We start from the raw sequence: 12,113 nt of genomic DNA, 5'->3' as shown, positions 1-12,113 counted from the left end.
ATATATAAAATTGAAGATTTATTTTGTCCATTTTTTAATTTCAGACTTTACAATAAAACAAGCATTTGAAATAAAGCATAACAGTGTAAATTTAAATTAGATATAACTAATATTTTGACTAGATAGGAAGTTCAAATTCAAAAATTCTTATTACAATTTTCAAATTAAAAAATGTTACACATGATCAATATTTATTACGAAGCAAACCAGAATCTGAATATAAAACATTTGCTTAATTCATGTGAACAAAGCTTGGGTGATGAGGATGAAGATCTACTTATATAAGAAACAGAAACTCCTAATGCAGTTGAGTGAATTAAAGGATGGAGAGAATTCTTTGTAAGTTTTTAATTTCATATTTGTTATCCAATAACTTAAAATTAATATCACAAGCATAAATTCAATAAAAGAATAAAATTACAATATTTTTTACCTTTATAAAGCATGGTTGAAGATTGATTTTCTGAAAGGCGATTCTGCTGGATTGATGAATCTGTCAAATAAATAATATAGTGAAATATTTATAAAAATAACATATTTGAGTGTTCTCACTGTGTTTATTATAAATGTACAAAAATTATAATGCTTGTAACAAAAACAGTACATAAAACTATATTGAAGCAGCACAAGTATTTTTACCTACAATAAATAAAAACTTTGTACAATACAATGCAAAATATACGGTTCTTATACAACAAACCACAGTATCTGAAGGAAAAACTATCACTAGAACATGTCACCTTATAGAAAGTACTTGATATGAAAACTTTTTTTACTTATGTTTATATGTAAAAGTTGTATCCGAAGAAGCTTTCTACACTGAAGGTAAAGTACTTACGCTGCTTTGTTGTTTTATACACTGTTTTTGGTTAGGTACTGCTGTTTTGTGCATCACTGTTATTTATTTTTTGCAATAACATTCCTTTTAAATAACAGGAATGTTAAATTTTGGAATTTTTATCATTTAAAACTCAAATAATTCCAAACACAGGCAGACCTATTACTCAAATACTTGCATAAAATTTAAAAAAAAATTCAAAAAATAAGCTATACAAATTTAATTAACTAAATAAAATTGCACTTATGTATATATATTTATCACATTTAAAAAAAAACTTATTTTAAAGTTAAAATAAATTTGATGGTAAATATTCTGTCATCAAATCATTAAAACTATAATTAAAATCATTGATAAATAATAGTATATATTAAAATAACATTTATATTATTAATTTATATCAAATGTTACCAAATTATTTGTCCTTATTTGTATTTCAGCTGTGTAAGATTTATAGATCAATAATTTATTTGATATTTTAAATGAGTACTGAAAATACATTCCTAGATGATTTCAAAGATTTAAATCAGTTTCAAAATCATATTTTAATAATTATTTATCATTGTTGCATTACCTCAATAATTCTTTGATCACTATTCAGTCTAACTACAGATTCAGAAGCAAAGTATGTAGTATAGTAACAATTCCTACACAAAATCTCAATAAAGAACTTAGCATATATATAGCAAAATGTTACATAAGTATGTCAATATGTAAATTATGATATAAAAGCAAAGTTAATGGAAATATTTCAATAACAATACATATTTATATCTTTATTACCCATTCTTTCTCATTATACCAATATCAAACACGAAAATGTGAACTAAATAAATAAAAATCATATATTTAGTGTGTAAAATATATTGAAAATAGTAAAAATATGTAATGCTTAGGATGTATACATGGACATGTACACACAAAGTTTTGATGCATTACAATTTGATTGTAATGCACCAAAACTATTTACACAAAAGGAACTGCTTAACAATAGATGATGCTAAAGGAAATAATTTTAGAACTTTACTATAATATGGTTTTACATTATTAAATTATAAATATCCATAAATATTTATTTATGGATATTTATAATTTAAATATCCATAAATTTAAATATTTATGGATATTTATAATTTAATAATGTAAAACCATATTATAGTCCATATCCATAAATAAATATCCATAAATAAATATTTATGGATATTTATAATTTTTTTTGTATTTTAATGAATGTACACATTTTGTCTACTATATTCTTAAAGGCCAGCCACACAGATGACAAACATATAATGTGAATAATGGGTGAAATAAAATTTTAATATAATAAAACCATGAGAGCCTTTATAATTGGTAAAAAACAGGCAACACCACCATTGTATTCCTTGAAAGTTTGAGAAAGGATATTAGAAGTTACTATCAACCATACTGAATGTTGACATTGTTTCTAGCTTAACAAACAGCATTTTCAAATCCTACTTTAAGCATGGATGCTCATGATCACCAGTCTATTGTTTGGGAGATGCTCCAAAACCACTAATGTAGCGACTTCACATTTTTTTTTCAAATTTACAGTCATATTATGATACAAATTGACTACTGTTTTCTAGTATGCTTGATTCCTAACCTTTGGGCCAGAAAATCCATTTACCGCATTTTTGCGAAATGACTGATATGCTGATCTATCCGGGGAGACCATGAAATCAGATATTTCCATATGGTAAAAGCCAGCATGCCGATTTATCCTGGGGAATGTCGAGCCGGTTTAAGTGAGGTTATGAGGGGATATATAACCTCACTTAAACTGTCATTAAAATGCAAACAAGTTTTTATTCTAAAACTGTTAAACTGTCATATTACATCAAAAACGACACATTACTTGTTTCATTTCTTCATTTCTAACGATGTCTTTTTTCTAACGATGTAAAATACTTTTGGAATTCTGAATAAAATTCCAAAAGTATTTTACATTGTTAGAAAATTTGCATAAAGGTTATCGATTTGCATAAACGAATAGAAAAACCTATTCATTTATGCAAATGTACCGTGTTCGAATTTTTAAGTTTTTTTCTTGATAAAGGTCTTTTAACATGACCAAAAACGTTAGGAAGTTAATAAATTTGGCTGCATGTTTACAAGGTGTTAGAGTAAGTTTTGTTTATTAATTGTTTTATTGTCTTGTAAATGAAAACTCTTTTCATAATTTTAAGCTAGTCAAATTACAATGTTATTTCATTGTACTTGGAAGAATGTTTTCTTTACAATTTAATTAACAACTAATTTTGTTAGATTGATTAATTTTATACTTTAGTTGGAGTTTAACCAGCATGCTGATCTCCCCCTTTTTATGCAGCATGCCAGTCATTCTGCAAAAATATGGTAATAGTTTAGTTATGAATTAATTGTTTTGCTGGAGGATCAAATGAGGTTATGTAACAATGCAAAAGCATTTCCTGGGTCACTAATTATATGCCTGCCATGTTTGTATGGTCTCATGGAAACTTGAATTAAGCATATAATGATTGTTTACTGGTATTTATTCTCAGTGAGATCTAAAGCTTTTGCATAAAATATAATACCAAAATAATTTTGTTTTATATTAATTTACATTAGATTTTAAATTCATTCACTCAAAAATTTAATTCATACCTATAGTTACATTTTCTCAAAAAATTCTGTTACTTCTGGTTATTTCTTCTATTTATACTGTTAATTTTAATAAACGTATTCATAACTCTATTTTCCAGTAANATAATTAATAGAACTGAAAAAATAATTAAAATTTAAACTGGTGTTTTAGATATTTGAACTAAAACCTGTAACTTACATTAAAGAATTTTTTGCAAACTAAATTAATTATCATATATTTCAAGAAATTGAAATATACACTCCCATAGAGTACTATATGATCCTGTGATCCAATTCACAGGCTAAACACTTCAAAAATCATTCTTTGTACTTCATGCTACTATTCTTTTTATACTGTATTTGTTTTATTTTATATCCTTTCAGTCACTTCCAATCCCATCTAGAGCTTTGATGCATCTCAAGCATTATCAGGTGCAAAGTTTGTTGTATTAATGCAAAAATAATAAATATGAATACATCTAAAACAATGGAAATTGCTATCAATCTCTTTAAAAAACCATTTTAAAAGTTTGAATAACCTGCCATTCACTTTCAAAAATAATTTCAGCTGAATATAACATTTTATAAGCAAAAAATTACACACGAGTTGTAAAAAGTAATGAATCTAACACTACATAATTTCAATTAGATTACTATTTTCAAAATTTAAAAAATGTTAAGAAATATTTAATTTCTTCAGATACTTATAATTTTAACGTTAAAAACAATAAATGAATTTATTTGCAAATTTTAAACTTTATTTTTCATAATAAGCTGAAAGCTGATGATAAAGAATAAATATCAATAATTTCCAAATAATGCCAAATAACTGGTTTTTTCAACAATATTACATATTAATGAAAAATATATAAGTTATTGGAATAGTTTAAAACACTTGTAGCACAATTGGTTTCTTCTGGCTTAAAAGCACTTGAGTTTTGTTTGATAAAATGTATACAGTTGTCACTTGGTGTCCACAGGAAATTGGTTTCAGGATTCCCCCACTATACTAAAACTTGCACATGTTCAAATCCCTTATAAAAAATAGCTTAATATTTGCATGTAACCTAAACACATCCTTCTGTATATTTTGAATTGTCTCTAATTATAATAATAATAATGTTGCTAATAGTTGGTATACTGTATTGTTTAGGGATAATGACAAGGAAAAACGTCCATACATATTCATACTAAACATGTACAGATGAAACCATTGAATGCTTAACTATATAGTAAAATATCAATAACAACATAACATTTTCTTTCCTTCAACACTTACAGATTCTCTTTCAGGTCATTAAATGAAAGCAAATACATAGATTAAAACACAAGCAAATTAAACTTTTGCTTCCTGAAACTTTTTGGAATTTTTTCAAATATTTTCAACCTGCAGTTGGTTGAAAGCATAGATATGGAGGGCTGACTATACATACTTTTTAATTATTAACTTGTGCTTTTAATTTAATCTTTCAGAAGCTTCTGATATTACATATTTTTTGAAATGTAAATGCCTACAATTTTTATATCATATTTAATTGTGTTTTATCCTAAGAATCTTTAGGTATAAGCTTATAACTGAATAAAAAATGTTCATTAAATGTACATTAAAAACAGTTATTGATTAGAAGATATTATAATTCTGTATCAATCAGAGAGAAACTGATTAATTGGAATAATTTAATTGTATTACTAAGAAGTCCTTTTAAACATGTGCTCTTAATATTATGACTGTTCCTAACGTTAAGGCTTAAAAACATGTTCAGGACACCTCCCAAACAAATTACAGGAATGATCTTAAACTCCCTTAGGGCAATATTTTACCTTTGTTTTAAATGCATCTACTCTAATTTCCTATGATCATATATCTTTGGTTTAGTAATATGATTCTTAGCTGTGTCTGCCAACAAAAATTTTAATTTTAATTTCAATTTTATACGACCTTATCCCTTCAGGACAATGCTCGCATCTCTTATGGGCATTTGTTTACCTTTGTTTTAATAAGGCAATGTAGAGACCATCCACAGTACTCAGAGGGATGCTGCTAATTTTGAATTATGCTTGAACTTTATATTATTTTTTTAAAAATTAATTGATTAATTACTTAAAATTATTTTCTTACATACATAATTACTGTTATATATAATAATTATAAATTTATAAAATGAAATCATCAAAATCCCAGCTAAACTAAAGCTTAATTATATACTACCAATTTTATTGGCTTATTGATGTGCTATACAAAATTTAATATTAAATTCATTTGTCACTGGAATTGGGCAATTTGTTAGTTTACAAGTTATGTGATACAAGTTCTAATTTAACCTCTCTCTTATTTTCTTCTAAACTAACTGATATTAACTAAAATCATCTAATTATTCTTTTTTACAAAATGTTTGTTTAGGTCTAATGGCAAATTTGTTTAATAAAATTAATGTCCATACAGTATAAAATAGTCCAAATTAATAATGCAATATGATTATCAAATAAGACACATACGTAGGTATTATACCTCATACTCCAAATGACTAACTTTAATTTCCAGAGTTTGAACACTAAATTTAAGAAAAATATGATCTTGAGTTTGAATGATGCTTCTACATTTGAACTGTTGTGCACTCAATTCGTCTCTCGATCTGTGAAATCACCTCTTGCATTACATTCGTAAGTTTTCAGTGCTTTTTTCACTTTGTTTTTGGTGTATTTATTTATTTATATACATAACCCCTACTTATTTAACCATAGCATCCAACTAGTGTGTGGAAACAACAAAGCCTAAGAGGAAGATTGTAGTACCAACAATTGAGGTAAAAAAGAAACTTATAGTGGAGAATGAAAGCAGTATGTGTGTGTCAGATCTGGCAGCCACATTTAAGATGCCAAAGTTGACGGTAAGCACTATTCTTAAGAACAAGGAAGCAATAAAGCAGCAAATGTGGCTAAAGACATGATAATACTGACCTCCAAGAGATCACGTTATTACGGAGATGGAAAAGTTCCTCTTAGTGTGGATAAATAAGCAATCATCTAGTGATATCATCTCAGAGAGGATTTTGTGAAAATACCAAGCCAGCTGCATACTGACCTAAGAAATGGATCACCACCGTTCCTCACTAAGATACAGTAAATGTTATTTTCATTTTATTATATAGTATTTAAAACATGAAAACAGCAAATAAAATATGTAATTTATTTTTTATGGCATTTAATTGTGTTATTTTTACCTTAAATTATGTGTATTTGCTGTTAAATTATATGAAAATGGGAAAATTTATTCAGACTTTGAACAATCCAGAAATTGAATGGTCTTCTGAATGAATTAAATTTGAAGTTTGAGGCACCACTANTATATTCTTAAAGGCCAGCCACACAGATGACAAACATATAATGTGAATAATGGGTGAAATAAAATTTTAATATAATAAAACCATGAGAGCCTTTATAATTGGTAAAAAACAGGCAACACCACCATTGTATTCCTTGAAAGTTTGAGAAAGGATATTAGAAGTTACTATCAACCATACTGAATGTTGACATTGTTTCTAGCTTAACAAACAGCATTTTCAAATCCTACTTTAAGCATGGATGCTCATGATCACCAGTCTATTGTTTGGGAGATGCTCCAAAACCACTAATGTAGCGACTTCACATTTTTTTTTCAAATTTACAGTCATATTATGATACAAATTGACTACTGTTTTCTAGTATGCTTGATTCCTAACCTTTGGGCCAGAAAATCCATTTACCGCATTTTTGCGAAATGACTGATATGCTGATCTATCCGGGGAGACCATGAAATCAGATATTTCCATATGGTAAAAGCCAGCATGCCGATTTATCCTGGGGAATGTCGAGCCGGTTTAAGTGAGGTTATGAGGGGATATATAACCTCACTTAAACTGTCATTAAAATGCAAACAAGTTTTTATTCTAAAACTGTTAAACTGTCATATTACATCAAAAACGACACATTACTTGTTTCATTTCTTCATTTCTAACGATGTCTTTTTTCTAACGATGTAAAATACTTTTGGAATTCTGAATAAAATTCCAAAAGTATTTTACATTGTTAGAAAATTTGCATAAAGGTTATCGATTTGCATAAACGAATAGAAAAACCTATTCATTTATGCAAATGTACCGTGTTCGAATTTTTAAGTTTTTTTCTTGATAAAGGTCTTTTAACATGACCAAAAACGTTAGGAAGTTAATAAATTTGGCTGCATGTTTACAAGGTGTTAGAGTAAGTTTTGTTTATTAATTGTTTTATTGTCTTGTAAATGAAAACTCTTTTCATAATTTTAAGCTAGTCAAATTACAATGTTATTTCATTGTACTTGGAAGAATGTTTTCTTTACAATTTAATTAACAACTAATTTTGTTAGATTGATTAATTTTATACTTTAGTTGGAGTTTAACCAGCATGCTGATCTCCCCCTTTTTATGCAGCATGCCAGTCATTCTGCAAAAATATGGTAATAGTTTAGTTATGAATTAATTGTTTTGCTGGAGGATCAAATGAGGTTATGTAACAATGCAAAAGCATTTCCTGGGTCACTAATTATATGCCTGCCATGTTTGTATGGTCTCATGGAAACTTGAATTAAGCATATAATGATTGTTTACTGGTATTTATTCTCAGTGAGATCTAAAGCTTTTGCATAAAATATAATACCAAAATAATTTTGTTTTATATTAATTTACATTAGATTTTAAATTCATTCACTCAAAAATTTAATTCATACCTATAGTTACATTTTCTCAAAAAATTCTGTTACTTCTGGTTATTTCTTCTATTTATACTGTTAATTTTAATAAACGTATTCATAACTCTATTTTCCAGTAAATTTAATTTTTATCATTTATTTATATTAGTTATTTAATAGAAATATCAAAATTTATTGAATTATGGAATTCGTTTGGCATTAATATTTTACTCAGAACCAATCTAACTTATATACATAAATGATCTTATAGCTCAATTTATTAATATTAAACAAAGTACCTAACTGCCAGATTTGTTGAGTTACTGATCTAATTAAATTTGTAATTTGCCTAAAGGTAAGCAATTTATGTATATATAATAAACATCTTAACACCAGATGATTATAAATAGCATCACCTGAACATTTAAACAAATAGTAGACAAATTGTCTACTATTTGTTTAAATGTTTCAAATAATCCAATGACTTAATCTCCAGATTATTCTAAATTACTAGAGATTATATTTACTTTGAAATAATCTCTAATTATTAATACTGATACATGATGATGGCTTAACTGCCTACCTTTAAACAAATTATACAGCTAATTAACTAAGTTAGAAATCAGATATAGCCCAATAAACATGGCAATTAGATATTTGATTTAGTATAAAACTGAACAGGTGCTGAAAATCAAATTTTATACAACAGAGTCATTAAAATAGTAAAACCTCAACTTTTGCCATTTTTATTATGTGGCCAGCCCTGAAATTCTTCTGTAGAACTGCATAAGTTTTAACATAAATCAATGTCCATTTTGGTGGATACCTCACTTAAGAGCCAAAACAGGAATGCTCTTAAATGACATTTATCCCCATTTACATGGTTAACCAAACAAGAAAACTCAAATACTGTTTAAAACTCTTTAAACAAGGAAACTGAACTATGTTGCAATAGTTTTCAATTTGCTGAGATCCCTTTGACACAATGATCAAATAAAATAAATCTTCATTTACACTTTGTTATTAAAGTTTGGAGATGAGATTAATTTGTCAGAGACAGTTACATATTTATTCAATAATTTTACACAAAGTCTGATATGTATTTTGTATTCCGATATTCTATTATTCAGTGATAATAGTTTGCCTAACGTGAAAGTTTGAATTACAGTATATTGCAAAGAATGTACAGTATTATGAGGATTTTATATTTTATTATTATTTTTATAATCTATTATTAAACTTTTAGCAGGATTCAGTACAATACACTAATTACAATTCTGTGTGTCAATTTTTTCATAATCCCTACCTAGGTGATCAGTTCACTTATGTTGCTGAAACTGTTACCCTGAAGATGGTCATACAAGTGAGGTTTTTTCTATACATACATAAAAAGAGCTTATTTTCACAGAAAAAAAGATTAATTGCAATTTGATTAACATTTATTACAAATAATTTTTTCATTTGTATGGTACATCTACATAATCTATAAATTTAATGCTTCAATTTCTAATATTTGGCACATGTCAATGACCTAACACTGCAAACAAGAATCAATAATAGTTTTTCTTTAATCTCGTGGAAAATTATTTTTCTGTTAGAATTTATTTTTAAAAAATTACTGTGAATTCAAAACAGTTANTCACAGAAACTGCAGCATTAAATTCAAATACTAAAAAATTATTATTGGTAGTTCATTATAGAATAATAATATATAATGTTCAGACTTGTGTTTGCAGTAATTTGTAATATAAATCACTCCAAACACAAGTCAAGGAGTGCATGTTTACAAACTAGGAAAATTAACATGTTACTAATAAAACCAAACATGAATGCATTTTAAAATAAATTTACTCCAGATGTTGCTATTGTAACGATATAAAGAATATAAATTGTAATTTTTTGTATGAAATTTAAATGTAGAACTTACAAAAAATATGTCAAATTTTCAACCTTAAAACCTTATTTATCATCTAATCATTTTAGGAAAATTAGGATATTCTGTAGCTGTTATAAGAACTCTATTATAGTTTGTTGTTTTTTATATTACTATCTGCCCTAATCATCTCAAAAGTTTAGTAGCTTCCTAGGTTATTGTTATGTTCTTATCAAAGCATTCTTCTTCTAGAACATTTAGCCAAACCCTGATTACAAATGCATTAAGTTCTTTTGCATTTGTAATTTGTTTCCTTTTACCTGACATAAAAGTACTTGGACAAATTGTAAGAAATACACTTTATAAGTTTGTGGTTCTCTAGTAGACTATTTGCTAATATATTTTTAATTGGAGCTGATTACATGTAAACACCATCATTTTATGTAGTTAATCACATTGCACTAGATGCTACAAAAACTGCAAATTCCATCCCTATCCTAAGTAAACATTAGTGGATTATGAAGGTTCTTATTATTTTGTATAAATTTAATCTGAACTATAGTTTAGAATCATCATTAAATTTGGCAGAGATACTGACTGAGTCATCGAAAACAATCAAATCTCTATAATGGCTATATTTTACAGAAGAATTTGATATATTAAAACTTTAGAAAGAAATTTTTATGATTGTATTTAACCAAAATTTGATTGGTCAATTCAGTAAGTTGTCAAATTACAGATACATTTGCTATGCTTTTAAATTCTCAAAACCTAAAAATTTAAAAACCGTTTTTAAAACATTAAGGTTTGATTGATCAGTTTGCATTTAAGATTGTTACTTTAGGTACAAAACTTTTTTGCTAAAAATTTTGAATTTTATATCATACAACAACAGGTGTAATTCAATGCAATACCAATATTCAATTTTATTTGAAGTTCTGAAAATTTAGAGTTAAGGAAGTTTGAATTATTGAGAATCCACTACTGCACTGCATTTAGATTCTTCTTCTATTTCTATGGCTTTCAAACAGTAAATAATGTTTTTAAAAATTTCCCAAGCAAAATTTATGAAAGAAAATACTTGATTACATTAATTTACACTCCAGTATTAAATAATAATATTTATATTTATTGAACATTTCAAAACTGTTAATGTAATTTAATTATCATTTGAGAAACTTATAAAGATGCATGTATTTTATCCTCTTTCATCTTTTAATTAAATAATAAAACAAATAGAAACAATCCAGATTATAAATAAAATCGTGATAATTCTTTATTAGATAGCTCCTATCTTATAAATATTTTTTCCAATATTAGCTTTCTTGAACTATACTTTGCACTGATGGAATTACTTGAGCTTTTATTTTATACATTCATTAGCATTTGAGTCAGTTTAATTAACTTATCAATAAAAATTCCAAAAGTGTAAATATATTTTTTTTATTTTTAATAATTATTTCCTTCTATTAGAAATTTAAAAGATAATTTCAAGATTTTCCTAATCTTTCATTACCCATCTCATAATTTCCGCATAAAAATCATTTATATTTAGTTACATTACAATTCAATTATACAATGATCAGTAACAGAAGTATCTTTTTTTTTTATCACCACTATAATAAGAAATATATAACTCCAGAGAAGAGGATAAAGAGGAGAAAATAAAACCAGAAAAGAACTACAGACTGCAAAATATAATCATATAATAAGTAATAATCAACATTTAAGCTTAAAAAAACAATCTAACTATAATGCAAATTAAATGGTAATTTCAGGAGTTTCCAAATGAACAGAACTATAAATAAGAAAGTGATATTAAAGCTGTAAAACACAAATTTCTATGATGCAAGATGTTGAAATTCTCAAAAAAGAAATAAATGTATCGTACCTAGTTTAAAGAAAAACTGCAATAGAAATACAGAAAATCTCCAAAAAAATAATATAATGTATACATCAACAAAAGAGAGAGGAATATTTTAAAAAGAAATTAAATTGGAAATCCTAGGCTAAAAAATATGAAAGAAAGAAATGAAAATAAAAAATACATAGTATAAAATAGTCCAAATTAATAA

General features: G+C 26.3%; 1 protein-coding gene across 4 annotated transcripts in view; it reads right to left on the bottom strand.

The window, feature by feature from the left end:
- The window catches only part of LOC111634499 (YTH domain-containing family protein 1-like), a 116,038-nt gene that overhangs the window by 6,292 nt on the left and 97,633 nt on the right, over window positions 1-12,113 (bottom strand). For all 4 annotated transcript variants that reach the window (XM_023379294.1, XM_023379291.1, XM_023379292.1 and 1 more), the window contains one exon: window positions 434-493. In XM_023379294.1, coding sequence (XP_023235062.1) covers window positions 434-493 — 60 coding nt within the window. The remainder of the gene's footprint in view (window positions 1-433; window positions 494-12,113) is intronic.

The sequence above is a fragment of the Centruroides sculpturatus genome, unplaced genomic scaffold, assembly GCF_000671375.1.
Source record: "Centruroides sculpturatus isolate CEXI.00-Female unplaced genomic scaffold, Cexi_2.0 scaffold952, whole genome shotgun sequence".
NCBI classification, from domain to species: domain Eukaryota; kingdom Metazoa; phylum Arthropoda; class Arachnida; order Scorpiones; family Buthidae; genus Centruroides; species Centruroides sculpturatus.
The sequence above is the reverse complement of the archived record's forward strand: the minus strand, read 5'-3'. Positions and strand labels throughout refer to the sequence as shown.